The following is a 27,432-nucleotide window of genomic DNA, read 5'->3' as shown; positions in this document are numbered from 1 at the left end:
TGCTCCTTTCAAATTATTTTAATGGCAAAGTTCAGTACATTTTAACATTCCATAAACAAAATAATTTGTTATCAATTTCATGACTCAATTAGACTGAGGATGGTTGAAACTCCAGAACTCAGTGCAGAGGCTTGATTAACTGAAAATAACTTCGATCATACAATTCCTTCAGCCTTGAGATCAGTTGCTCAACTTCGCCAAACATGGGCTCAAACTGCAGGAGTCATTTGTATTTTATGGTTGCACTCGAGGTCAATCTTCACACATGTCTGCTCCCTGGACCAAGTTATTGGTACTGGGTTTCCTCAGGCAAAGGTGACCAGGCTGCAGCACACCACAGTGCTGAAGTAGGCCGGCTCCTCACTGTCTCTGTTCACCGAAGTGTTTGTGTAATCTGGAACAGAACGACAAGTCGTACAGCAACATGCATCTGGATGCTTTAACATTACCTTGGGTACCGCTCACTAACGCACATAAATAACTGGAATTCTCTCGGGTCACTTCAAAATGACTCCAGTGAATCAAAGCCATATGATGTAAGGGAGCTCATTTGTTTTTACACGGAAGTTTTCCATTGCCATATTTAAGGATCGACCGATATATCGGTCGGCCGATATTCGCGTTTCTTTACGTGTATCGGTATCGGCCGATATTTTTTTTTCTTTTTTTACTTGTTCTACCTCAGCTGTTTTTAATATTTGTTAAATATTGCTCATCTAATTTTTCTTGTTTTACCTCACCTGTTTTTACTATTTGTTAAATATTGTTTTTTATATTGAAGTTCAATAAATGTTCCTTTTTTTAAATTGAGACTTGTAACATTTGTTATCAGTGTAATTTTTATGATTGAGGGAGCAAAAGCAGTATCGACTCTAAATATCGGTATCGGAGTATCGGCTAAGGCTGATGAAAAAATATCGGTATCGTATCGGCCCTAAAAAATCTGTATCGGTCGATCCCTAGCCATATTGATGTTTTGACTTGTAGGAAGAAGAGTCTAGGGGCTATATGTCAAAGTGGTCTAGATTAAAATCGTACCTGTATCGAAGACGATGTGACCCACCAGTGGTTTCTCACTGAGCTGCAAGGTGGTCTTGACCTCCCGGGGGCTGTGGCCACTCGACACCTCCACGCCCCACACCACCGGGTGTTCCCTGAGGAAGAGGATGGAGATATTTCGGGGCTGAACGATTGGAGGAAATAATCCATTTGGGATTATTTTGAAGAATATTGCGATTTAAGTATATTATGTTCTGTAATCACTAAACAAGAAATATATAATTCTATAGTATGACCACAACATTGGAAGCAGTCAAATATAAAGCGCTCTTACGTTAAGGTCAGGCCTGTGTTGAGATTAATTGATATAACATCTACAAAATCTCAGTGGATAGTGAGATGAAGACGTTGGGACAACACCCCTCAGTGGATTGTGAGATGAGGTTGTTTGGAACACGCCCATGGATGGTGAGCAGAAAGTGAGATTCTTACTTCTGGTACAGGTGGCTGATCAGAGCAGGTGTGATAGGCAGCTGGAACTCGTGGTCCTCGTTATAAGGGGATGTCCTAAAGTACTGCAAACATGACCTTTAAAAATGAGAAAATGTTTATATTAGGTTATGCATGCAACCAAGCCAATGATGGGCTGAGATGTGTACAGTCCAGCTGCTCTTACTGAGTGAGGCGAAACAGGCGATCAAAGGGCAGACCCAGGAATGTACTGCAGGTCACCATAATCTCCAGCAGGTGGTGTAGTTTCCTCAATCGAATGACTTGCTCCTGCAACTCCACCTCTATGCTGAGATAGTAACTCTGTAAATTCAAAACAAAACATACTTTCAAATAAGTTATCAATTTAACAGCCAATAAAAACTGGTCTGCAGTAAAAGCTTTAAACTAACCAGGTGGTTCAGGGTTGTAAGTTCATTCCCTAAAACGATAAAATAAAGAAATGGTTATATTTGAGAACACTTCGGCCTCCCGTCATTTTGTGAGGTTAAATCAGATGGTTTGCTGAGCTCCGATGAGGTCTGAGGTACCGATGAGGTAGTTGATGTAGTCCTTCCTCATCTTGTCCAGGCCCACCTCCAGCAGCATGGTGATGGGAGTCAGACCCGTCAGTGACACATGATCCATCGGCTGCTGATAGGACTGCAAGAAAACCTTCCCCAGTGAACTGTTGCCGTCTCTGTGGATCTGAAAGGGGAAGGATGCAAAAACGAAATAAATATTCAGTGTTCCCCTCCAACACAGCTGTACAGATGTTAAGATACCCTTATCATTTGTGTCTTGTGCCTTTCTTCTGTATAACAAGAAAACAGATGCGGCAGTATTGTGTAGTGGCTGTGCTGTTTGGAGCCAGTCCCTCATGCCTGCAGCATACCTGTCGGCGTCCTCCGGCAAGATAGCCCTACCTGCTGCTTAACGAAATCTGAATTTACCCTGAGGCGCTTTGGTGCCTGATAAATGATTAAATAGTAAAGTAGCATCCGACATACCCATGGTTTGAGGTCACCATAACTCAGGCTGTCCATGACCAATTTCAGACAGTCATGAACATCTTGATAGGAGGTTACACCTGTCATTGAAACATACTTTTAACACAAAGCTCAACTTCTCTGCAGATTGATTAATTTATATATTAATAGATAGAGCAAACATTGCACTCACTCTTCCTCATTCGCACCCATATCTGTTCCAGGAAGTCCAAATTTTCTCGTTCCATGAAGGCATCGAAGATGGAAGCTCCCAACTCAGTCTTTGCAGCCTCAGTCTTCACAGTCTGTATCGGAATGGAATATAAGCAGGCCAAGTATTCCGTTAAAACCTACATTTGCATAAAAGGCTTTTACAGTGTGATCTCCAGCATACCTCTGACTTTGCCGTCTGATCTGGAAGGGTCTTTCCAGTATTTTCAAGTTCTTTGGAATATATAAAAAAACAAAACAATGTTAGTCTCGTTTAAAGGGCTTGCCGGTTGGCTTAAACCCAGGGTAATTGTTGACATTGTATATATCCAGATGTAAATCACCTATGTTTGGTTTTTCCACTCCCTTCATGGAGGTGTAGCGTGTTTGAAATTAGGCAGTTGGTGAGTCCTTCATATCCATTATATGGCGAAAGAGTGTCCAGCAGATGGTATATCTTTGCTTGGAACAACACAAGTAAACCTCCCCTGCTCGGTCATTTTCTTCAATAGTGCCAAGAAAGAAACCAAATGCACAAGTTTTGTTTCTATATTCACACACCACTGTTGATGTTCACAGCATGAGCAAAGATGGTGGTTGCGTTATATGCAATGTGATGATTCAGATTTGTCGCAAGGTTAAATTGTTTTGTCGTTTTTTAAACTGATTGGAACACAGCCTTAGCATTCTCTTCTGAATCAAGTTCTCAATGTTACCGGTTATATGAATGTACTTAGAATCATCTGAACATACCCTTAATTTCCCTTTCTCCTCCCAATACAAAAAAAAAAGTCTGATCCAAAATGCACCACCATGTTCATAACCAGTCTCGAAGTCCCCAAGCATGCATAATGGCGTGTAAACACAGAATGGAAACGTATGAATTGGTTGTTTGTGGACAATATTAGACAAAACTACCTCGACACGGCCATTCACTTGCGATTACTTGTGTTGGACAGAATAATTATACAGCTGTGGAAGCTGCTAAACACACGTTTGGAAGAAAATGGATGTACATTTCTCACAAACCACCCAGTTTGGGACACCTACTCGGCGAGAGTGGGTTGTGTTTACCAAGAATCATTGCTGATTTACGTCTCCACATAGGCAAAGGCAACAATCAACCTTCTTTCTTAGCAAACCGGCCAAATCCTTTACCTCCTTCTTAGCTATACACGTTTTAACACACAAATGATGATTGATACAAATCAGATAGGTCAATAGCCATGCCTTCCAAGTAGGTCTTAATAAGTTCTACAGCTGAGGTGGTCTCCAAGGGTTCCATCCACTCCGTTTCTCCAGTCCTTAAACCAGCCGCAAGAAGCTGCAACAGCAGGTTAAATCAGTAAGTACATCAGCACATTCCCTTCGTTAGTGCTATTCATTAGAGGGACACACACACACACACACACACACACACACACACACACACACACACACACACACACACACACACACACACACACACACACACACACACACACACACACACACACACACACACACCTGCAAGAACTCAAGCTCTCTGTACTTTTGAAACATCGGGCTCCTCATTTCGCCAGAGGTGATCTTGATATTCTAAATGAAAAGAAAAGAGAATCAATGTAACTGATTATAAATATAGTAACATCATAGTCAAGTTTCTTGCAATTTCCTGCTTTCCACTGTAGTTGATTATAAATAAAGTAGTATCTTAGTCACGTTTCTTACAGTTTTATGCTTTCCACTGTAGTTGATTATAAATATAATGGTACCATAGTCAAGTTTATTATTTTCCTGCTTTCCACTGTAGTTGATATATAAATATAGTAGTAAATATAGTAGCATCATAGTCACGTTTCATATGGTTTCATGCTTTCGAGCTTGGATAACATAACTTAGGAGTGGCATTGAAATCTACATAGGAGTACACTTTTATGCTCCAGAGGCCCTATTGCTTATGAAATTACAAACGAGGCTGTGCGTTTTATTGGCTGCTCACCAGGGTGGCTTTAGAGGACAGGGGCGGAGTCTCCAGGATGCTTTCCACGTGGCTCCATTTGAAGTCCACCGTCACACTGCTCTGGGATTCGATGGTCGTGTTTTCAACCACAGTGGACCCAAATAAGTTGTATAAAGCATTGCCCTTCAAAGCCACCTGCAAACCCTAGAAGTTGAGATTTGCGTTAAATGAGATGTGTATTTATTTTGATGATTCATAAGACGGAGAGAAGAAGGGGCCTTACGCTAAAGGGATGGTGGCGTTTCTTGTGCTCCTGCTTTAGATCATCCAAGGTAATGGATGACCTTCTCTCCACAGAGGGCCCTGAAACAAGACCAATCAAACACACAGGATGGTCTAGTGGTTGCTACTCACTAGATGAAAGGTTCTGGATTTGAGTTATTTATGTAGATAAGACACCCTTAGGTAACACCATATCCTTATAATATGTATCTGAATTAACATAAAACGGTCTGGTATATCAATAAAGGCTTTATAGAAACAAACACAACAGCTAAAGCATTGATCTTAGATTGTAGATAAAGGAAGCTGAAACTTCCCAGAATACCTTTGCAGGTGACGGAGTACAGCTTGACACCAGTAACTTTATTGGCCAGGTGGACCGTCTCTGCTCCCAACCAGGATGTGCCAGCCAGGTCAGACATGTCACAACGCACCCAAAGAGGATCCAGGGGGCCATCGTCCTCTGACAGCTTTTGGTTTTGTGACATTGTATACCAGGACAAAAGTTGTCTTTGAAATAAGAGGGTGGGGATAGGAATTGTAGAATTTTAGATACAGACAATACTTGATGAAATGAAATATGAAAAGTCGGATGAGGCACCTTGCTTTCATGATGCTGACTGGTTGAGGCCCCAAGTTTCCAAGAGATACATTATCCTCGTTTTCAGAACATGATGACTTGTCAGCTTCATCCCCATCAAGTTTAACAACCTTCAATACGGGTAAAATTAATGTTAACAATATAATATTGGAGCCAGGGGCCTTGCTTGAAACGGAACTCGCTCTTGTCGTCTATTCATCCTGTCGGGTATACCGTTGAGTTATATTAGAAAGACTCACGGTTTTCTCGCAAATAAAGATACTTCGGTGTCCAGGACACCAAGATGACACTCCGGAGTCTTCCGCACAGATCTTCAATATCTGTATTTCTTCCTACAAGTCAAAACATCAATGTCATGAATTAGTGTGAAGGGACAACATGGCACGAGAAAACCCTAATGTACGAACAAATGATCTCCCCTACCTCATAGGGGTTTGATTCAATGGGTGGGTCCTTTTGAAGTGACCTGAGAGAGGATGCGATTAAGAACATGCAATATCTTTCGATTAACGATGCGCGTTAATGAGCGCTGCTGTAACCTGAGATAACGTTATAGCATCCATAGTATGTTGTTCTATGACCATGTCTTCTAAATGGGATTATGAATACTCACCGAAGAATAGAGGAAAACGTCCTAGCCTTGGTGATGACCGCGGACATTTCCAGAGAACAGTGACAGTTGTTCTAACAGAATTGATGTAACGCAATAAGTTTAAATGTCGTGTTTGTAAGAAGATTCCAAGAAGATATGAATTTGACAGTCGCGCGCTAAAATCTACGCGACGTGATGAGGTCATCACCATACGTCACGTTATTGAAATAAACGATTACGTTTCGCCAAATTTACAAATAAATGCCAGAATGAAATAATGTCGATCGTAAAGATCAATAACTTAGCAACAATCTGCATATTTTAAAACTACAATTATAAAGATGTGTGTGTATGCATAGTCATCTGGAAAGTAGTTCGGTCGGTTGTCATCCGCACATCGTCAAAGCGAAAAATAGTGCGAGTTTAATAGTGTCATATTTCTTTAAAAGTCGTTTTTTTCTCTAATATATATTTTATTTAGATATCCTCATAATCAATGAGTATTTATACACGTGGAACTGTTTGTGTCAAATCAATGGGAATGTTTTTATGGTTCTTGTCGGATCTCGGAAGTGGATACTTTTTTAGCGGAGGCATATATCGTGTGGGTTATTTTCCCTGCTTCCTTTTCACTGTGGCCGCCATAGCGTGTGGAACGTGTAATACCGGCGAGCCGAAAATATTAAAGAAATATGGTGAGAATATACAGTATTGTTGATTGAAAGCGTATATTTATTGTGGCGTGTGTTTCTGTTCTTCGTCTGTACGGAGAATGTGTCCCTTTCGCTCTATAAGATATATGTTAGGATGGTTAAGCCTTGAGTAAGGTATGCTATCAAAGCTAGCACAGGAGGCCATTTTGGTTACACGTGTGTTGCCTTCTGCAATGTGAGGGCATCGAAAAGACTAGCCGTTAAGGTGCGTTTATTTGAAATGCTTTAAACGTTCAAAACGTAAGTTAAGTAGAAGTACTCCAGCAAGTTGTCAACCAGTAACCTAAATCCTGTACGAAACGTGGCTCGCTGCGTGTCATGTGTGCATGCTGTTGGGGAAGCAGATACGCGTTATAGCTGACCTATGTTAGGCGCTGTCCTATGTTAGGCTAACAGCCATTTCAGATGAATTAATGTGCTACGGTTTATGTCTCTAAGGTTGGATGTCTGCCCGTTATATTTACGCATGTGTTTCAAATCGGCCTATTTACCGTACATATCTTAAACTACATGTGTGGCCTACTTACTTCAATTGTACAAAATTGTTATCAACATTCAAACTTTCTCAACTCCTAGGCTTGTACCCGTCCCTTGATCTCGGTTTATTCCGAGAAAGGAGAGTCTTCCGGCAAGAATGTTGTCATGCCAGCCGTGTTCAAGGCTCCCATTAGGCCCGATATTGTCAACTTCGTGCATACCAATATGCGCAAGAACAACCGTCAGCCTTATGCAGTCAGCAAACTGGCCGGTAAGTAACCTTTAAACTTATTTTTGCAACAATATTATACTCTATTTTCGACAGTTAAATTTGATTTCCCACTTGTGTTATCCAGGACACCAGACGAGTGCCGAGTCCTGGGGAACAGGAAGAGCTGTGGCCCGTATCCCACGTGTGAGGGGAGGTGGAACGCACCGTTCCGGCCAGGGAGCCTTCGGAAACGTATCCTTTTCACCAGTCTTGTGGTTCATAAGTAACGTGCCACTCTAGTTGTCACACACTTGCTATGATGGTGTAATTTGCGTCCTACACTGTGCCAATGACGGGTGCCTACCGTCTAATATTGGCACATCTGGCTGACGAAAAACGAGTCTGAGCATACTGGGTCCATGTTGCTGCATTCCAGTGGGTATATTTCTGCCTTTCATAACCTTGACTGCTCGTGTAGATGTGTCGTGGAGGTCGTATGTTTGCGCCTACCAAGACTTGGCGCCGCTGGCACCGTAGGATCAACATCAACCAGAAGCGCTATGCCATCTGCTCTGCACTGGCCGCATCTGCCCTGCCTGCCCTGGTCATGTCCAAAGGTGAGTTTCCTATGTTGCTCATTGAATTTATTCTGCATAAGGTAATGCAAAGTACAGCCATCCAATTCTGACTGTTAATGTGAAAGCTCAGTTTTTGTGTCTCGAGAATTCACAGACTTTGTAATTCCTTCAGGGCACCGCATCGAGGAGATCCCCGAGGTCCCACTGGTGGTTGACGACAAAGTTGAGGGATACAAGAAGACAAAGGAGGCAGTGCTTCTGTTGAAGAAGCTGAAGGCCTGGAACGACATCAAGAAGGTAAGTCATGACACTCTAGGATGGCTATTACGGTTGCTGGAGGGAAAGCTGGGACCTAGTCGTTTTATTCTGTTTGCTTATTTATTATGGTTCCATCTTTTGCACTAGGTATACGCCTCCCAACGCATGCGTGCTGGTAAGGGTAAGATGAGGAATCGTAGACGTATCCAGCGCAAAGGACCATGCATCATCTACAACCAAGACGCCGGTGTCACCAAAGCCTTCAGAAATATCCCAGGTTTGATTTTGTTGTATAAATTCAAAGTGACAATTTCGCTAGGAAATAAAGTATTGTGGTCGTTGGTTTTGTGGTTGGGCTATTGGACCGTCATTACACATGTCTTTTGTGCTCCAGTCTTTGTTTACAACGTGTCCATTTCTCAACAGGCATCACACTGCAGAACGTTAACAAACTGAACCTCCTGAGGCTTGCCCCCGGTGGCCACGTCGGACGCTTTTGCATCTGGACCGAGAGCGCTTTCCGTAAGCTGGATCAGCTGTATGGCACCGGCCGCAAGACCTCCACCATCAAGATCAACTACAAGTGCGTTGGAATCCGTTTCTCATTAAGTTTCACATTGGTGTTGCAGTGATGATCTTTTACTTCGGTCCGTGTTGTTGAATCAAACTGAGAATAACAGAAGTTCTGAGTGCCTATCACACATTTGTTCTGTTTAATAATGCAAATATTGGATGATATTGCTGAACTTGCTCTATTTGTGTTAGTCTCCCAGTGCACAAGATGACCAACTCAGATTTGAGCAGAATTCTGAAGAGTGAGGAGATCCAGAAGTCCCTGCGTGCACCAAAGTAAGCAATAGAAAAATCTCATAATCCATACCACTTCAGTTATCTGCAATTGAACAAAATTCCTCATACTGTGATCATCTTTTGTTTATGCAGCAAGAAGATCAACCGCAGAGTCCTGAAGAAGAATCCTCTGAAGAACCTGAAGATCATGATGAAACTGAACCCCTACGCCAAGACGGCGAGACGCCGTGCCATCCTCCAGCACGACCCCGCCGTAAGTAGCCTGAATCTGACGCTAGTCTGAAGACCAGGCTGGTGAGCGACTCCATTCTCACTTAGTTTTGCTCATCTTCACAGATCAAGGCCAAGAATCTGAAGCCCAAGAAGAGGCCAGCAAAGAAGACCAAGAAGGTTGCTGCGGCCCCAGCCCCTGCAACTGCATAAGCCCAGGTTCATACAGGCGATTGGGTGCAATTCGGGTTTACAATAAAAAGGCTCTCGTAAATACATGCTCTGATTCGTGTTTTTAATGACAAGATTTAGGCACACTTGCACAATAATGAGTAGAGGCAAACAGCACATACAAAGCAAAAACAAAACTGAACACAAAAATGGCTTTTTAACAGGCTTGCGAATGCAATCCAAGGATTTGGTAAATAATATATTTTCATTTGTCATCTAAATGTTAAACCACAAATATACACTTTTTTTAATTTAGCTTGTAAAAAAATCGTATTGGAACGTTGCCCATACAAATGTACTTTGGGGTGTGGAATGAAGGCTTGGCTGTGGTTCCGGTTAAATGTAGTGTGCAGGGGGAAGTTTCCTGGTTACACCCCTGCACTGTGGGTGGGGGTCAAAGGCTGATTCAGGCCAATGGTGTTGCACAACCATCCAGCAAAGTCCACCTCCTCTACTTCAGACTCCTTGATGAAAGGGTGAACCTGGAACGATATGAAGTCATTATGAGTTACGATAGGGGCGGGTTCTCTAAATGTATTGATGCATGGAGAGCACTTGCCATCAATTGTTTCAGGTCTGCTCGTTCTGCTGGATTCTTTATCAGGCTGAAGAGAAAGGCGATGCATCAAAATGAGAAATTGGTCATTGTGTAAGTTACAATGGCCACTAGGTGGTAGGTTTTCCAGCAAATGGGGCTCTACATTGCTAAGTAATTTGCAAGGGAGCAGTCAAATATGTACATGGGCAACGACACAGCCAATTTAAACATTCACACTTTTATACTTGATGGGTAATCAGAAAATCGACAATGCATACCATTTATTCACAAAGTCCTTGAATTCAGGGCCGAATACGCCAGGCAGTTTCGGTGGAGGCTGTGACCAAGAGGTTACAATCAATGAACAAGAAAACACAAGCAGTGAAAATCCTATTTCCAACTAATATGAAATAACGGGCCTTCGGCTCACCTCGTTCACTATGTAGTCGAGCAGCTCAAAAATAGCCATGGGAGGTCTGCTCTCTGGGCCATGTGCTTATGAACAAGAGGAGACACTTGATATTATGGCGTAATACACAGGGATCATAAAGCTGTTATCGCTACATATCACAGCTTGGTATGAAAAAGTAAAATCTTTTAGTCAGTCTAATAATTACCAAAGCTTACATAGCTCTTTACAAGTGAGCTTAGTCACTATCCCCTAATACTCACAGTTCCCTGAGCGTCCAGGAGGCCGTGGCCTGGCAGAGCACTCCCCGGATGGGGCTTCACCCTCCACTGGACAGCCAAAGATCTGCTCCAGCTCCCTGGAGTCAGGAGGTGGGATGGGGAAGCGGCCAATGGCCATCTCCACCAGGGACAACCCCATGCTCCAGATGTCCGACTGGACAGAGTAGTGAGTGCCCTGAAGGCGCTCCGGCTGGGACACACGGTTCACTTCATAGTTCATTACATAGTTAATTGATATTTGTTGCCATTGATGTTACTAACATAACCAACCAGCAAAAAACACTTTCAATTTGTTAGCAGCAGGAAGGGAGACTCAAATCAGGTGCATCAACTTATAAACTGATGAAATCACTTAAAAAAAGGTGGGAACTACTAAAAACTAAAACTAAAGACGTCATCACAGCCCTGATTCAATTGCTGATGTGTCAGGCTTCTCTGGATATGTTAGGCTCAGCCTCCAAACCAAGGTTAAGAAGCCTAAGTGGTAGGCCGTGCTTGGGCTGTCAGGGCACTTCATGGACACCATGAAGCCCACTTTAGGCACTGGACAAAACGTTTTGCAATGTGTAATGAAAGTGGTTGATCATATGATTGTATGTCGAGGTGGTGTCAAGCTGTGGTTACGGAATAACCGTCAGCGTATGATGAATACATGCGTGCGCACACAGCAGGGGCGAGCCACAGCCATTGGTGAACCCACCGACATGTAAGAGCGAGTGCCCACGAACGAGTTGGCCATGGAGTCGATGAGCTGTCCGCTCACACCGAAGTCACACAGCTTGATCTCCCCCCGGGAGTTCACCAGGATGTTGGAGGGTTTCACATCTGAAGGAGGAAGAAGAAGTGGGGTGAGTCTTCACCATGGAAACAAGCTTCTATAATGGGGCCCTGGTGGATGCATGAGTGTCGGTTGGCACATTTCCTCACACTAAAACACATAACACACTTTACACCACCCAGGAAAAACATTTATGCTCGGTTTATCTCACCTCTGTGCATAATCTTGTGTTTCTCTCGCAGATAGGACAAACCTTTAATAACCTTGGAAGATAGATATTACATATCAGCAAAAACATGCAAAAGGGAGTGTATGATTAATCTTAAAATAAATCATGGTGTACTAGTACTAGTGCTGGGTTTGTTCTAGGGTGGGTGTGAGGGTTACCCACAGCAATGCTGACTTTCCCCAGAAACTGTTCTGGGATTTTGCCCGCTTTCTTCAATGACTGGTCCAGTGAGCCTCCATCCTAACAATCAGAGGAACATCCATTTAACGTAAATTAAAAACATTAAAAACACTTCTTAAATAGTTTTACCTTTCTCTATTGAATGTAACCGTGGTCAAAATAAATACATTCGCTCACACAAACGCATATGGGGAGAGAGTAGGTGCAGAGGCCAACCATATAACAACAACGGTTTCTTATGGAGTCATACCATATTCTCCATACAGATACTAATTTCTCCATCACTATAGAAGGCCCCGTAGAAGCCCACGATGTAGGGGGAGTTACACTCGTGCAGCACTTGCAGTTCCCGGATGATTTGGTTCCTGATGGCTGGTTTGATCTCGAGGTGGATCAGCTGGACGAAAAGAGGAACACGCAAGGATGAGGAACACACATGGTTCCCAAATGACATCTAGGTTAACGCTATGATGTGCATCAATTATTTTTCACTTAAACAATCAACAATTTACCCACCAATTCAGCCGAGTATCTCACATAATACTTTTGCACACGGCATTTCTTTTGTTCTCTTTTAAGAATGAATTCTTTAAGAATTTCCGACTCAATTCGCTCTAGTTTCATCAATCCACTCATTTTTACATCAACCAAGTATGCAACCAAAAGAAATGTAAGCTTACGCAATGAGGTAGTCAAACGGTGTGAGTACTGCTTGTATAAACAGGGATACGACCCATTGCATTCCTATCTATGTTTTCATAGGGAAAAACCCACTGCGGAATATTACAGTTACCCAGCCTGGCGGTAGGCTCTTCAAAACCAATACTTGTGTAATATGCAAATTGTTGACGCTTGGACAATCAAAAGCAGTGAGGGACTACACTAAGGCATCAGTGTTGCCATAGCAACGATTTGCCGAGATCATGGTCACCTTGCGAGCCATGATGAGTCCGGAGGGCCTGTGGGAGACCTTGAAGACCACCCCTCCGTTGCCGGCGCCCAGCTCACAGATCTTCTCGAAGTCATCGTCCTTCAGCTCCACCACCTTCTGCTTCTGCGTGAGGAAGGCCTCCAGGCGCTTACGCTGCTGCTCGTCCAACTCCAGCTCCTCCAACTTCTTCTGCAGGGACTCCAAGTTGGTTCTGGGAGAGTGAGTGAATGAGTGAATGAGTGAGTGAGTGAGTGAGTGAGTGAGTGAGTGAGTGAGTGAGTGAGTGAGTGAGTGAGTGAGTGAGTGAGTGAGTGAGAAAGAGAGACCGACAGACAGACCGACCGACAGACCGACAGACAGACCGACCGACAGACCGACAGACCGACAGACCGACAGACAGACAGACAGACAGACAGACAGACAGACAGACAGACAGACAGACAGACAGACAGACAGACAGACAGACAGAGAGAGAGAGAGAGAGACGCACAAATAGAGATGGATACAAGCCATACATGTTTTGACATGAAGATTAAATCTGCTTGCTTACAATCAGCTCTTTTTGGAGTGAGTCTGCCTCTATAATTTTAAGATTAGTAATTCACTGCACACAATACACAACATAACGTATGATAGCTGCAATTATTTCTAATTCATCTTCCATACGCAGCAAATATTCATAAAAACTCCATTAAGCTGGCAGCCAGACAATAATGGCTTTGGTAGTTCAGTTATTGGTGTGTGTGTGTGTGTGTGTGTGTGTGTGTGTGTGTGTGTGTGTGTGTGTGTGTGTGTGTGTGTGTGTGTGTGTGTGTGTGTGTGTGTGTGTGTGTGTGTGTGTGTGTGTGTGTGTGTGTGTGTAGCCAGTAGTATCCCCTCTGAGGATCAAAGCCCTCCCCTCACCATCTCTCGTGTCAACACAATCATGAGGCCATTTCGTTTAGTAAAGTCCTCAGAAAGCTTCTCTATCCCATTTATCATATTTTTCCTTCTTCTTTATAAACATCCTCCTCAACTACCATTTTGGGGTGGCTAACCAATCCTAAAAAAAAAGTAAATATACTGTATCTTAGGCCAACGTCGTCCTCAGAGGCGCCGCATCCCATTAGGCATACCAGGCAACTGCCTGGGGCCCCGCAATTGTTTGGGGGCCCCGGGCCACGGGGGGGGCCCCCTAGAGCCAACACCTCTGCCCCCCCCCCCGTCAACACCTCTGCCTAGGGCCCTCACACTACCTAGAATCGCCCCTGGTCGTCCTGCATGAGAAACACTGGCAGTTTCAAACACAACACGTCACCCAATGCTGACTTATAAATTCACGATTAATTACTAAACAAGGACAAAAACACCATTACTACCATTAACATTCCTATGCTTCTATACTTCCGAAATGGAGCGAGGGATTGCGATCTGAATCACGACTTACAAGCCCTATGGGCCTTTATCACGGTGATTTACTAGTAGTGGTGAACACAGGTGTAACTCATGAATGGGCATTGGTAGCTCTAGAGCAGGGGTCACCAACACGGTGCCTGCGGGCACCAGGGCGCCCGCAAGGACCACATGAGGCGCCCGCAGGCCTGTTCTAAACATAGCACAACTCATTCTGGAACAACTCTTTCCCACCTTTTTTAAGTCATTGCTGATAATTATTGTGAGAAATCATTAACATGCTCAGTTTCTTCACATAGATGAGTATCATTAATCAATATTAATAATATATAACTAAAGGCAAACCGAGCAAATTTGTTATTTCAGAAGAGTGTATCAAACTTGGTGCCCTCCGTATGACTCAGTACCCATGAAGTAGCTCTCAGGTTCAAAAAGGTTGGTGACCCCTGCTCTAGGGGGACCCTCCAGTCATGCGCCCCCTATCATCAGACGGCTAACAGAGTCCAATCGAGCACACTCTGCAAGGTGTGCTTTGCTGAATTGGTTCTGCTCGATATTGCATGTAGTAACACACAACGGTTTGAGATATCTGAATACCCCAAGGGGGAGCACCAGAAAATAGTGAAACCATAACGCAAAACTACATTTTATTATCCTTGCATGCAATAAATCGTTAAATCTATGAGTGAGTGATTCCTGACAGAATGTCCACTGGCGCCTACAGACCCTTTATTAACTGAATGAGCTCTTTACTAGTTACACCTCTGTGAGAAGGCCAATACTGTTGGACACAGGGTAGGAGAATACATTTTCTTTTGTGAATACTGCATCCACTTCCCCAAGCACTTACACCTACTACCTACAAAGGGAAGGAGAATATGGCTTTCCGTAGTCAAACTTCATCTATGTATTTACGATTTAGTCCTCTTTGTACGTTGTTAAATTATTTGGATCTTCTCATATTGTTGAGAATAGCATTTTCAGATTACTATTATGTAAACAGGCTTATCCCCTGCATTTAGCTTGTATTTTGTCTCGCCTTTTGTGACTGAAAGACGTCCCTTTCCTTTGGAATGAATACAAATGTCTTCATCGGCATACTGCTAACCAGAGGCTCAATCAAATCAAGTGCTGCTTATCATGCGATTATTAGTAGTTCTGCACTCGATCACGACGCAACGGGCCGAGGGCGCTGTGGGTCTGTCCCTGGCTCCCCCACACACCGCCGCGCTCACAGGGTTAAGGGCCTTCATGCCTGAAAGCGGACCGGCATCACCATGGATACGGCCTGCAGAGTCTGACAGGGGGGATGGGGGATGAGTAGTGTGAGTGAGTGTGTATGGAGGAGGCGTGTGTGCGTGGGTGTTTGTGGACTCGGGCTAGTGGTGGTGAGGAGCGAACTGTAGTAAACGCTCCACCCAGTGTGATGGAGGCCGATACAAAGCAGAGCCCACACACAGCACACACCTCCCTCTGTATCGCTGCCAAGTATAAGAGGACGGCTCGGTCCTTAAGTGTCCTTAAGTGATTCACCCCCCCCCCCCCACTCCATCTGGGCTTTAAACACAGTTTTACAGCTCCTGATCAGAGATATCTCAGCAATCCCATAACTTTCCTGGTCTGAGCCACAGAAATCACAGATTTCCTCCCACCCTAGATAACAGTTAATTAATAACACTGACTGCTGTGGTGTCGAAGCAGTGATGGACATTTATTCCTTCATCATTTCGTCCAGCTGTCATTCCTCAGGTGGAAGATTTTCCAACAGTCATGGTTTAGTTAAGAACAATAACGGTCGGCCGCAGAAGACAGGGTGAGGCAGACATGGGTGGAATGTGGATGTCAAAACAAATTAGATCCCTAATAGGTAAATGAGGTAACCTTGGTCAAAGAGCACTAATGCAACAATGGAGAATTGACTGTGATTGGCCTTTGTGCAAAAATACTATACTATCGATCACAGCCTTTATTCTAAAACGTCAATATAAAAAAGGTATGTTCTCGAATATAAAACAAGGCAAGGAAAATGCAAAGTACGGTCCAGTACAAGAAACTTTGCATCACTGAGTTAGATAAAGTATGTGCTTATAGGTGTTTTATGTTGTTAACTGTATGTTATTTGTGTTGTGTTGTGTGTATTGTGCTGCTGTCTTGGCCCGGTTTCTCTTTTACAACAGATCATCTCAATGAGAGCTGGTAAAATAATGGTACAATTATAACAGGAAGGGTTTTCTGAAAAGCGCTCTCCACGAGACAGACTCCCACAGCCCTGAATAATCTTCTGTGTTCCTCGAGCTGACAAGCCTCTGCTTGGTCTGCCGCAGCCTTGCTTAGCAACACATTAGGAATGCCACCTCCTCTCTAACTTACATTAGGCACAGCTAAGTACTGCGTGAAGTCGTTAGAATCAGGGCCCAGTGCACTGTAACACATGTATACTATTGAGTGCTACCAATCCAGAGTATTCGAGGAATGTCCAATACAATAAACATAGGTGATAGAACTGTGAAAGTTATACATGTATAAATTGCATTGCAGTAGGCCTAACCCATTTTTAGTCTAGGAGTGTTAAAGTATTGCAAAAAATGCCTAATAATCAAATTGAATTCATAATTTCCACACAAGGCTTTTTGCAAACGAATAGAATGGTGAGTGGCTTTCTTGTAGGCTACAGTACAGTCAGAACATGGAGCTTTAAGATGACACATTTGTTGCAATGCAAATGATGCTGACGACCTGATGCTATCTGTTTTTGTACATTCAGACCTCTGCAGCAGCAATTGAGCCATTGACCTCGCCCGTTGTTTCTATTGGAGGCTACTTTATTTACGCAGCAGGCTCATTTCCTTGTTTTAAAACGATGATAAAGTTATCCTTGTTCACATTTTGCGGTCTGGAGCCACGGCGTACACATTCAAAAGCGTACACTGTGTGACAGACGGGCAAGGAGAAGGTACATTAAATAATATGTAATGATTAAGAGTTGGTCTAGATATAATAATTCCACTCACTCTGAAGCTCCGATGCCGTTAATGGTCTTCCCATCAGGAATCGGGTTAAGTTGGATAGGCTCAGGCTTCCTTCTTTTTTGCATCTCGAAGACAAATAGACTAAGGAATAGATTCACAGGCGTGAGCTATCGCGTTATAGGTCGGTGTCAAATAGGGATGATATCAAACAGAAAAGGCTAGATAACTAGAAATGGATGAGATAGTATTGAAATGGTGTCATGTGTAAGCATAATCTCACAGGTATTTCTGACTGCCTACATGATGGGAGGATGCGAACGATTTTCTGCGTTGTACGTCACCCAAATATTTACCTTCATCTTCCGGACAGCATGGCTTATGCCTGGCAAAGCGCGACCCCTACTGGTGACTGGAGGTATCACCACCAATCCACGAACATGTAAGAAAACCACACAATTTTTTGTTACGGAGGTTGTAGCTCGTGCGTTAGTGCAAGCTCCTCCAGAACCCAGGTTGTCAGTTCGACTCCTCATGTCACCCAAATACTGTTTGTGGTCCCTTGCACTGCAGGGTGAGATTGTGCGCTGCATTGCCAGTGGGACCACGTAGAATAATTAATTGATTCTCACCGACAAGATGCAGTAAGTTCTTCTGTTTCAGTGTGCGATAGAATCATACAATTTATGTAAGCATCCTTGTCTTTTAAAATAGGCCTTGTACATTAAATAAACAAACGCATTTTCATATCCTGCTCATTATTTTAAAATGTACAATTAATTCGGAAACATCACATCTGGAAGCAATGAACATTTAATCTATGAACCGAGGGACCCACTATTTATTTAACAAGTATCTTAAAATAAAAAAAAAATAATTTCATCATGGAGGGATTACATGTACTGATTCAAGCTTGGCTCATACTGTCACTTGAGAAATCACAGTAGCTATTGCAATACAATTTTAATAGCCCAGTAGCCTATATTTCTAGTTTAGGTTACCTTCATCGTTTGAGTTTTACAAATCTTCCCGGGAGATGAGGTCTACAGGTCAAACTGGCCTACTTTAGAAGTTCTGACTGACTGGAAAAGTTGTAACTGTAAAATTCATTTTTGCAGAAATTAATCCATACACTGTATTTATACAAATTATTCTGTTATAGCAATTAACATAATTATCTCCCTATACTAGTTAATATAGGTTATATAGAGGGTTACAGGAATAGCCTATAATGCTCTTTCAATTTATTCAGTTACATTCTAATACGTCGAGTTTAAAGTTCATGGGTGGGTTAAAAGCATGATCGTGTGTGTGTGTGTGTGTGTGTGTGTGTGTGTGTGTGTGTGTGTGTGTGTGTGTGTGTGTGTGTGTGTGTGTGTGTGTGTGTGTGTGTGTGTGTGTGTGTGTGTGTGTGTGTGTGTGTGTGTGTGTGTGTGTGTGTGTGTGTGCGTCTGTCTGTCTGTCTGTCTGTCTGTCTGTCTGTCTGTCCTTTGCAACAGTAAAAGGGTCTGTCTGATCTTTGCAACAGTAAAAGGGTTGCTGGCGCACAACATCAGCACCGTCCGTGACGTCACAGGAGTTTAAAGTGGGCCGCGTTCCGTCCAGCGTGAGGCAGACGGCAGGGAGAAGGCAGCAGGGAAACAGCCGGTGCGTTCCGGAACTCTTTTTCACCTTTCTATTGCTTATTTCAGGTCAATTTTTAAAAAGATTGGTTGTAGCCTAATCATAATTGACTCCACTACCGAGGCTTTTTAAAAACCACGCGATATATATTTTTTAAACTTGCTATTTATATAAAGTCTCCAAAAGGTGAGTTGACATTTACGAAACAAAATCAAACTAAACAATGTTGAGCTTTGTTATGCTGGTGATGTTGCTCTTTGGTCCCCACTCGGTTAAAAAGCTCCTAAGGATGTGCTTCGTCGAATCATCGATGTGCGTTTCATTTTCCCGTTCCACTGGACCCCAGTAAGATCCGTGGCATGGGTCCCAGTAGAAATGGTCGGTAATGCATGGCTCTTTAATAGCCGATTTAAAAAAGTGTTCTTTCTGATTAATTGAGAAATTGACGTCTGTATTCAAGCTGATCTGTTAAACTGCTCTGCCAAAGCAAGAAATGCGCATTTTACAAATATATAGTCCAGCAATGTTTACGTCTAACATTGTTCGGTGTTTTCTTTACGCAGTAATACACAGCTTGGTGCTCACGCTAGAAGGATTGGGCGAATAATGTCATGAGACGGTGGGGAGCTTCTTAATTAGGACGCTAGTTTGTCTGCAGAGACCCCTTTAATGTGCAGGCTACTGTTATGTTATATTCTATTATTTTTGTGGAAGTTAGTGACACAATTTATCTAACAATTCTAACATCAGTGTTGGCCATTGCATCCTTCGTTGACGTGAAGTTGTGCGTGTTATCAATGCGCAATACTATTGATCCAGTGATTGGGACATTGGGGGTCTTGTGCGCAAACAGAGGAATTCAAAGTCACTGTTGGAGACGGTTGTCGACATCTAAAGATTAAATTGAGGATGCAGATAACATGCAATTTGCTATGTTATTTCCAGACCACTAGGTGACAATAGAGTGCCGGGTTTTGACATGATCTCTGTATATCTGAAATTGACTATGGACAGACAAACCTCGACTCACGTGGGAAAAAAAGGACATCATTTTCAGAATACTGTGTTTAGGTTTATTCATCAACATTTTAGCCCCAATCACTGTTCATATTGGCCCTTACCCCTCATCCTCACACAAAGGCGGATCGTGGGATCCTCAAAGCTACTGGGTCGTTTTGGGGAGAACATTACATGGGCGTCTCACATAAGAGGGATTTTTTATGAAGTAATTTATCATTACTGCAATTTGTCACACTAAAGTAATGCTGACCCGAAGGCAAACCTCTTAGTATAATGAAACTCTTTGCTGTTTCATTTAGTTTATTAATAAAGTGAATATTGTAGGCCTGGTCCCACTAAGATCTGGATTCCTTACTTAATAGACATAACATTTTTGTGCATCTATATTATGATGTACTTTATCTTTTTAAAATGTGTATTGATAATCCATTAACCATGGTGTTTGCAGTTTACACTACAACATATTAATATTTTCTACATTTAGAAAATTTGAATTAGGCTATAACATAGACTATAGATTTACAGATTTACACCTTTCTCAATCTTACCAACACAGCCTACCGGTAAAGGCCCACTGTCACCAACTTCCTTCTAAAAAATATTTTTCTATCCACTCAGCTATGTGCAACTATGTTGCTTTGTTCTGGATTTCGTTGACAAACATGTCAGTATACCAAAGGTATAATGTTGTACATGTTGTTGTTCCATAGGACTGAGGCCGACAAACGTTGTCATGAAGTGGTTATGATGGTATTTGCATTGTGAAATGTCTCGACTGAACAACAAGGTAGTCTTTCTACTTTATCCATTTGAAGTTTCCCCCAACATGTTTGGTTTTTTTGGCTGACTCTGATGTTATGTAGCTACTAAAGCCGGCTTGAGCAGGCTCAGTCTTTACAGCAGAGCCAGCTGTGTGTACATGTTCCCTGGGCGGTACAACAGTGGCAGCATTACCTTCACGGCAACTCTGACACAATCACCTCACAGCCTCTACATCTACCGTTTTGAATTGTCTCGGATAATAAATGTTTTGAAGTTATTTCTCAAGGGTGTACCAGAAGTGTTTTGTCTGTTTGCTGGTGTTAGGTGATATATACACTTTCTGGTCTTGAGCACTCTTACGCCTCCAACTGCGGGTGTTGGTCTCAGTCAATATGTTTAATTAGTGCCGATAATGAAGAAGTGGCCCTGTGGAAAACTGACATTAGTTTCAATTTCTGAGGACTTGTAGTTTTGGTAAACACAAAACAGGAGTAATTGCCTTCCATGATATGAATTCTGCTTTCGACTTTTGATTTTCTTTCATGTAATTGCGTTTATGTTCATAGACTTGCCATTAATATGCAACAAATAGATAGGAATATTGTTAGAAAACACATTTTCATTTAGATATAAACACCATGAAATATGCTAGACAATTATAGGCTTTCAAATCCTTTTTATATTAACATCGGGCAGCATTTTCTACCAAATATGACAACAATAAAAATAAATTAATGCTTACGTTAATTATAGATTATAGTCATAATATTGAAATCATGGGCAAAAGTTGTGCCAATTATAAACATTGGATTGGAAAAGCCTATCAATGTCTTTGCAGCAATGCAGCCCACAATTATGGTGTTTTAATATTCAATACATTGCATCAAATGTTTTTTAAAAGTTAAATGTATTTTATCTTCCATACCAAAACTTTTCAGAAAATAAAGTTTCTGCTTTAGCACCCTTGGAAATAATGGCTTTGATGACCTTTATTCAGCAAATGAATATGCTTTTGCTTGCAGCTGACTGATAGATGTTATTATTTCAGCAAAAGTGCATTGAGCATTGACCACGTACCCTGGAGGCATTGCTACTGCACTAACAAAGTTAACGAAAAACGTCATGCCAGACTATGAACCATTTCATTTCTCTACTATGACAAGCTTTGTTCAAGTTTTATTTACATTTCATTACAGAACAAAATCTTAAGATGTTTCTTATACTTTATGCTAAAACATTACAATAACACAAACCTCTTACTCAAGGGGTTTTACAGAGATAATATGTATATCATTTTATTTTTGGTCAGAGAAGGTCAAGGTCATCCCAAAAGTATATCTAACAAGTAGCCAACAATGACATTTAAAGGCTGCAGAACACGACCAAAAATAAAAAAATCAGCAAGAAATCTGCAATTTAAATCTAATATCAATGCAGCTGTCCCAAAGGTCTGAACCATGCCTGCATCTTATTACACACTGTGCATTTAATTGATAATTTGACAATGCACAGCACTGGTGCCGGTCAGCCAGCACCACTGCAGAGGAATAGATTGCCTAAGCCTGATGTCTCGCCACAGTCTTCCTCGCCAGGAGGAGAAGTGATGAGCTAAGGCAGAATTCAGATGGAGGAGCTCCAGAGTGGAGCGGTGTTAATCCCCTTTCTGCAGGTGGGCGATGGGCTGTGGACTCTCCTGAGGAGGAGAGACTGCACAGCGTAGCTCGCCATGCACCGCCATGGCTGGGCTGTCCTCTGATTAATGCACTCATCAGGTCTTTCTCGTTTGTTTTAATGACAAGCAATCTCCTCCTGGGAATCGGAGGCTTTTTTGCAAATACTGCTGATGCATCTGCTTACATCTGCCACTTTTTTCCCCCTTCCATCCTTCCTTTCCCTTCCTTCTCTTCTTCCTCCTCTTGGTGAAAGATTATTACCATAAAGCCCTCAGCCAGGCTCTCTGTTCTCAACGCACGGGGTAACCATGACAGTGTTGTCCGCGATGAGATGCAAGATGAGATGTCAGGACCTTCTATGCGGCTTGAGGAAATTAGCATTGATAAAGTGTCAATGGGACACGGCGTTGTTTGGATTATTATTAGACTTTATGTATAAACGGCTAAGCTAACATTGCCTGTCAAGGATGCGCCCTGGCACATTCACACATTTGCTTTATGGATTCAGTAGAGGGAAGTTTTAACTAACAACTTCCATCCATTATCTGGACGACAGAGAGAAAGCCCTAAATATTCTGCAATTGTCTTGTTTTGCGGGTAATCTGTTTCTTGGAAGTATGGATGTTTCCTGGGAGACGTACGCAGAGAGCATACAGATCTCTATTATCAAATATAAATTCAACAGCATGAAGATGTACTGAGCACAGAAAATTGGTCGGCCGATACATCTGCAGAATTCAAATTGTAATTGCACTCTTACCTTCTTGTCCTTTGGAGAAAGATGAATTGCCCCCATTTAGTAATGCCATCCAGAGTCATTCGACAGACCTATCCCATAATTATTTGTGTGAACCTTGGTAGGGGCCGGTGAATTTAAATTCGCTGGAACAGTTTCACTTTGAACCTTAAATAATTTACTTCACTCAGTCAATTCAGGCCAGCGCACGCCCATATAAAAATAAAACAAATTGAAGTTGTAAGTTTCAGCATAATCATCGGGGGTATGGCAGTTAATAAAGTGAATCGCCATTGTTTTGGATGAAACGTTGTTCTTCTTAATGATTGATGATGGATGACTATCATTCAGACAAATGGGGCAAGGTACTCGAGTTGTACATGGCACATTTGGTGGCCCACGTGAAAGATTAATGATCAAAATTGAAGAATGTGCTCAGCTGCCCATTAGCAGCGTACTTCCCATTAGGTAGTGACGCCTTGCCTCTGGCTCATCTGCACTGGTGCAATTGTATGTTGTTCCTCTGTGTGCATTATTGTTTGCATATGTGTGTGTGTGTGTGTGTGTGTGTGTGTGTGTGTGTGTGTGTGTGTGTGTGTGTGTGTGTGTGTGTGCGTGTGTGCGTGTGTGTGTGTGTGTGTGTGTGTGTGTGTGTGTCGGTGTGTGTGTCTGTGTGTGTATGCGTATGTGTGTTTGATTGTGCAAACACAACTGGGGGTTCCTGTTTGCATATATTTACGCTTAAAGCCTGTGTGCATCATTATGAATCGTTGTGTCTCTGTTACTGTACTCCTTGGTCGGGTTGTGTGCAAGTGTATTTTGATGACACACCAGGCTTGATTGACCGCAGTGTTTAACATGGGTGCTGACACATTACTGCCTGTGCACTCATGTCCTTCTCCTCTAAGCCCTGTGTCTTCGTCATGTCTCATGGGATGGGTCTCTTGGGGAGTTCCTGGGGTATTTCAAATGTCTAATGATGGATCTTTTGCTATAACCCGGGCCTATAAAGTCAAGCCCCCTCCGTGCTTATTCAGCACCTGTGCATCCGGCCTGTGATCACTGGCTGGCAGTCAGGACAGTGAATGGAGCACAGATTGAGGCACATCTGGGATTTAGATGGGAAATAGCCGTCAACATAGATGGCCCATGAATAATACACCAGCCTACTGATGGTCCCAGCGCTGCTGCTCTATCTTCTCTGTCCACATCTCTTCTGAAACAGAGAGGCCATAGAGTGCAAAGGGAGACACTCACAGCACTTAGCCCTAGTAGTTAGCCTGAATGCTAACGACTAAGTAGGCCTGTAATGTTTTGGACAAAATGTTTATTTTCTGGGACATACTCACACACTCACATACAAATGACCCCATGTGTTGAATGGGGCATCGGTAGCAATGATTATGAATGGGATAAGTGATTCTAATGTAAAATCAGCCAATCGTTGCTCAGGACTGTGTTGGTGCTGATCTGCTGTGGAAGAGGTCTCGTGAACATTCTCCAGGTAGACCCACTAATCCCCATACGCAGCTTATTCATTGCCTAGCTCTGTGGCTGAGCAAACGGCCATGAAAACACAAACTAAGCAACATGAATGAGGCTCTGAGCTCTTGTTACCTCTGTCCCCAGGAGAGCCATGACCGACCGGTAGAAGCGCTCCTATTGTGTTCAGGGTTAGGTTGAATAATTACTGCTTGAAAGAAGGACGGACTCTGATCAAAAGCTCTTTTGTGTTTTTATTTGTGTTGTTGTTGTTGCATGTCGAGTGCCTGAGCCTGATGATCAGAGACTTTCCTGTGGAACGCGGATCATTAATCTCAAGTAGAGTAGGAGGAGGGGTCAGAGTGTACACGGCTCAAACGTCTTCATTAGTCTGTGATGCAGGGTTGCCATCAGGATTAATTGTCTGGCTCTGTGTGCACATTTGATGGTCTATCAGTTAGTTATGTATTGTGTGTTTTAGATATTATACATTACATTCGTTAAATTAGCTTTGCATGGCATGAATTAGGCTGAACATTGTTGTTCGAGGCGGTTTGGTGAATAACGTAACGTTGATGCCTATAGTCATTCTTTACTGTGTTGTTTCTTTTTGTCAGGCATAACCTGTTAATGGGTTAGCCTCTGTTCAGTAGCTGTCTTTAGTTAATTGTGCTATTTAGTCATTTAGAATCAGACATGTTATCTAAAGTGACTGAATGTGAATTAAGACACATGTCACATACGTGAGGGATGTGAGGGGGACGGCGCTGCCACCACACTACACTACTCTCCTGATTAATACGATCATACTGCGGGATGGTGCCCAAGCCGTCCACTGGACCACATGGCCTTCAACAGGCCATGGGGTCAAACAGTGTTTCAATATTTTAGAAAAGGGTCGATGGGTCACTCATTCAACCACATTTAGCTGGTTCATTGCCAGCTAGGCTGAATATGGAATATAAAAGAAACGTCTAGAAGACCTAGACGAATATGAATTATAGACGAGAGACCAAAAGGTCAATATTACCGCGCTAATGCAACGTTCACCAGAGCAACTGAAGTCGTTTGGTAGAATATGAGGGCAGCTCTACAGTAATAATTGGCCCTTTTCTCCAGGAAAAGTACGCTTAATTAAACTATCAGCGACTTCGTCTCCGCCGTGTGCTAAAAGTGTTATGACAGAACCTAAAGGAACATTTATGATGTTTCAAATCATGGCTTGACCTCGGTGACTACTCCAGCACACCATCTCAACCGCTATTCAGCAGAGGAAAAGTATGGATCCTCGGTGCAGCTCAACACCTCAGTGCTTCCCATCGCTTGCCACTCATCGGCGGTGGACAAGTTTAGCCCGTCCAGAATGCTATGGCTTTGAACGCAGCACCACTCGGCCTGCTCTTCTCTGTGGCCGTCTGTTTGCTTCACACACCGCTTGGTCGCCCGTGGCATTTAGGCGCGGCGTTCTGTAGGCCTACTGCATGGCTTCTCACATCTCCGGTAGGCTGACACAAAATAAATGGAGATACAAAGGCAGAGACACGTAGTTCAGAGTTGGGAGGGCGTTGGCTGAGGTGTGAAGCCAGCGGTGTGTAAAATTACCCTGGCAGACGCGCAGCACTTTCAGCATTTGGCGCTGAGCTCCTCCGCCTTCTTCCCGTTCTGCCTCTGCCATATCGTTTTTATACCCTCCATGAAACACCTGATGACTTTGGCGCAGAAATATGCACTAATTATAAAATAAATGGCAAATAGCCATGAATACCACGGCCGCATTTAATGCACCGACGTGTGCGCTGTGCTCCAGGCGTTACCTGGACGTGGGAGGGAGAGAAGAGGCCAGCTCCGTCTGGCTCTCTGCTCACAGAGAGCCCAGTGGGGTGGTGGAGACAGTTCAATAGGCTAATACGAACGCTGCACATTTAGTCCAGCCACTTCGCAACCAGCACTCGTTACTGGCAATCAGACCTAGGGTGGCTAATTGCGTACAGGGCGGAAGGACGGTGAGATGGAGTGGGGAGGCAGGAAGGGGTTCCACGCCGGCCAGGATGCTCGCAGAGAGGACAGATGTAGCGCGGAAGGCAACACAAGGAGCAGCAATGTGGTTCCTGGGGTGGGCTATTAGAAGCCTGTGGTGAGACATTCAGAGCTATTTGACATTCACATAATTGCGTTGCCTGCTAATTAGTTGTATTTGGAAAGCCAGAAAAATGATTCTTAGTCCAAGGCTGATAATTACTCACATGTTCATGCTGTCATGTTTTACTTTATACTTTACTTTGTGACATGGATGAGTAACCAGTGTGCCACAAATGCCAAGATATATTAATAAATTACTCTATTTGATGGTTTATATTATCTGGTCGCATTTCTCATGTTATTTTTTCTCGCTTTTCCCCTGAATGAAACAAAATAACACCTTCACTCAAAATGGCCAGTGTTGATGTGAATAGACAGCCTCTGGCAGTCGATTGTGCAGGACGATGTTTTTCTCGGGCCAGAAAAGGTAAATAAAAAAGTATTTTTGATTGCCCAGAGCCTGGAAACAGAAACACGGGATCCCTCCGAAGGGCTGTGTGTCTGGCACTGCCCTGCCCTGTGGTAAGGCAAGGTTATTCAGATGAAAGATTGCGTGGAGATTAGTGAGCCTTGCCCAGCGAGCTTGTGGACGTCCGGAATGCCGCACTGCGTGATTTATGAGAGTCGTGATATCACTGGTTGCTGCATGAATAAACCATGTGGCCAGAATTAAAGCCTGTTAAATGGCCCAAAACAATATCACAGGTGCCCCCAACTTCCATTGGAAATTCCACAAGAATCAAATCACAATTCCCGCCGTC

General features: G+C 43.1%; 4 protein-coding genes and 1 non-coding gene across 6 annotated transcripts in view; 3 read left to right on the top strand and 2 right to left on the bottom strand.

Moving 5' to 3' along the window:
- Positions 1-2: 2 nt before the first annotated feature.
- zwilch (zwilch kinetochore protein) lies at positions 3-6,424 on the bottom strand. Its single transcript, XM_030366773.1, has 18 exons — positions 6,126-6,424; positions 5,936-5,978; positions 5,752-5,844; positions 5,513-5,622; positions 5,237-5,421; positions 4,913-4,992; positions 4,669-4,833; positions 4,194-4,265; positions 3,918-4,011; positions 2,872-2,921; positions 2,671-2,782; positions 2,499-2,578; positions 2,040-2,196; positions 1,902-1,930; positions 1,676-1,812; positions 1,492-1,587; positions 1,039-1,154; positions 3-394 (listed from the first exon to the last, which is right to left on the bottom strand). Exons 1-18 carry the CDS (start codon positions 6,170-6,172, stop codon positions 306-308), a joined length of 1,755 nt encoding a protein of 584 aa, XP_030222633.1. The 5' UTR covers positions 6,173-6,424; the 3' UTR covers positions 3-305.
- A 91-nt stretch (positions 6,425-6,515) lies between these two features.
- Positions 6,516-9,639, top strand: rpl4 (ribosomal protein L4). The gene is made up of 10 exons (XM_030366789.1): positions 6,516-6,799; positions 7,394-7,565; positions 7,651-7,757; positions 7,984-8,122; positions 8,256-8,380; positions 8,489-8,618; positions 8,768-8,924; positions 9,107-9,190; positions 9,284-9,404; positions 9,488-9,639. Exons 1-10 carry the CDS (start codon positions 6,797-6,799, stop codon positions 9,572-9,574), a joined length of 1,125 nt encoding a protein of 374 aa, XP_030222649.1. The 5' UTR covers positions 6,516-6,796; the 3' UTR covers positions 9,575-9,639.
- Positions 7,818-7,914, top strand: LOC115551694 (small nucleolar RNA SNORD16). Its single transcript, XR_003978191.1, has one exon. It is a non-coding gene; the product is annotated as a small nucleolar RNA SNORD16 (small nucleolar RNA).
- A 3-nt stretch (positions 9,640-9,642) lies between the features above and the next one.
- map2k1 (mitogen-activated protein kinase kinase 1) lies at positions 9,643-17,630 on the bottom strand. The gene is made up of 11 exons (XM_030366787.1): positions 17,342-17,630; positions 12,939-13,149; positions 12,258-12,404; positions 11,990-12,067; positions 11,810-11,861; positions 11,521-11,645; positions 10,803-11,010; positions 10,561-10,625; positions 10,409-10,467; positions 10,152-10,197; positions 9,643-10,074 (listed from the first exon to the last, which is right to left on the bottom strand). The coding sequence occupies exons 1-11, from the start codon at positions 17,422-17,424 to the stop codon at positions 9,961-9,963; spliced, it is 1,188 nt and encodes a 395-aa protein (XP_030222647.1). The 5' UTR covers positions 17,425-17,630; the 3' UTR covers positions 9,643-9,960.
- Positions 17,631-18,893: 1,263 nt separating this feature from the next.
- The window catches only part of megf11 (multiple EGF-like-domains 11), a 67,870-nt gene continuing 59,331 nt past the window's right edge, over positions 18,894-27,432 (top strand). For both annotated transcript variants that reach the window (XM_030366733.1, XM_030366732.1), the window contains exon 1: positions 18,894-19,105. The gene's annotated coding sequence lies outside the window, so the exon portion shown is untranslated. The remainder of the gene's footprint in view (positions 19,106-27,432) is intronic.

Source organism: Gadus morhua, chromosome 9 (assembly GCF_902167405.1).
Source record: "Gadus morhua chromosome 9, gadMor3.0, whole genome shotgun sequence".
NCBI lineage: Eukaryota > Metazoa > Chordata > Actinopteri > Gadiformes > Gadidae > Gadus > Gadus morhua.
The sequence above is the reverse complement of the archived record's forward strand: the minus strand, read 5'-3'. Positions and strand labels throughout refer to the sequence as shown.

Excerpts from the sequence above, each read along its gene's own strand:
- map2k1 (XM_030366787.1), bottom strand. The coding sequence starts at position 17,424 with ATGCAAAAAAGAAGGAAGCCTGAGCCTATCCAACTTAACCCGATTCCT. Across the intron at positions 12,405-12,938 it reads GACTCATCATGGCTCGCAAG|CTGATCCACCTCGAGATCAA; the intron begins GTGACCATGATC and ends CTTTTCGTCCAG. Across the intron at positions 12,068-12,257 it reads GTATCTGTATGGAGAATATG|GATGGAGGCTCACTGGACCA; the intron begins GTATGACTCCAT and ends TCTGATTGTTAG.
- rpl4 (XM_030366789.1), top strand. Across the intron at positions 8,123-8,255 it reads TGCCCTGGTCATGTCCAAAG|GGCACCGCATCGAGGAGATC; the intron begins GTGAGTTTCCTA and ends TAATTCCTTCAG. Across the intron at positions 8,925-9,106 it reads ACCATCAAGATCAACTACAA|TCTCCCAGTGCACAAGATGA; the intron begins GTGCGTTGGAAT and ends TATTTGTGTTAG.
- zwilch (XM_030366773.1), bottom strand. The coding sequence starts at position 6,172 with ATGTCCGCGGTCATCACCAAGGCTAGGACGTTTTCCTCTATTCTTCG. Across the intron at positions 2,579-2,670 it reads ATGGGTGCGAATGAGGAAGA|GTGTAACCTCCTATCAAGAT; the intron begins GTGAGTGCAATG and ends TTTCAATGACAG. Across the intron at positions 1,588-1,675 it reads CGCCTGTTTCGCCTCACTCA|GTCATGTTTGCAGTACTTTA; the intron begins GTAAGAGCAGCT and ends TCATTTTTAAAG.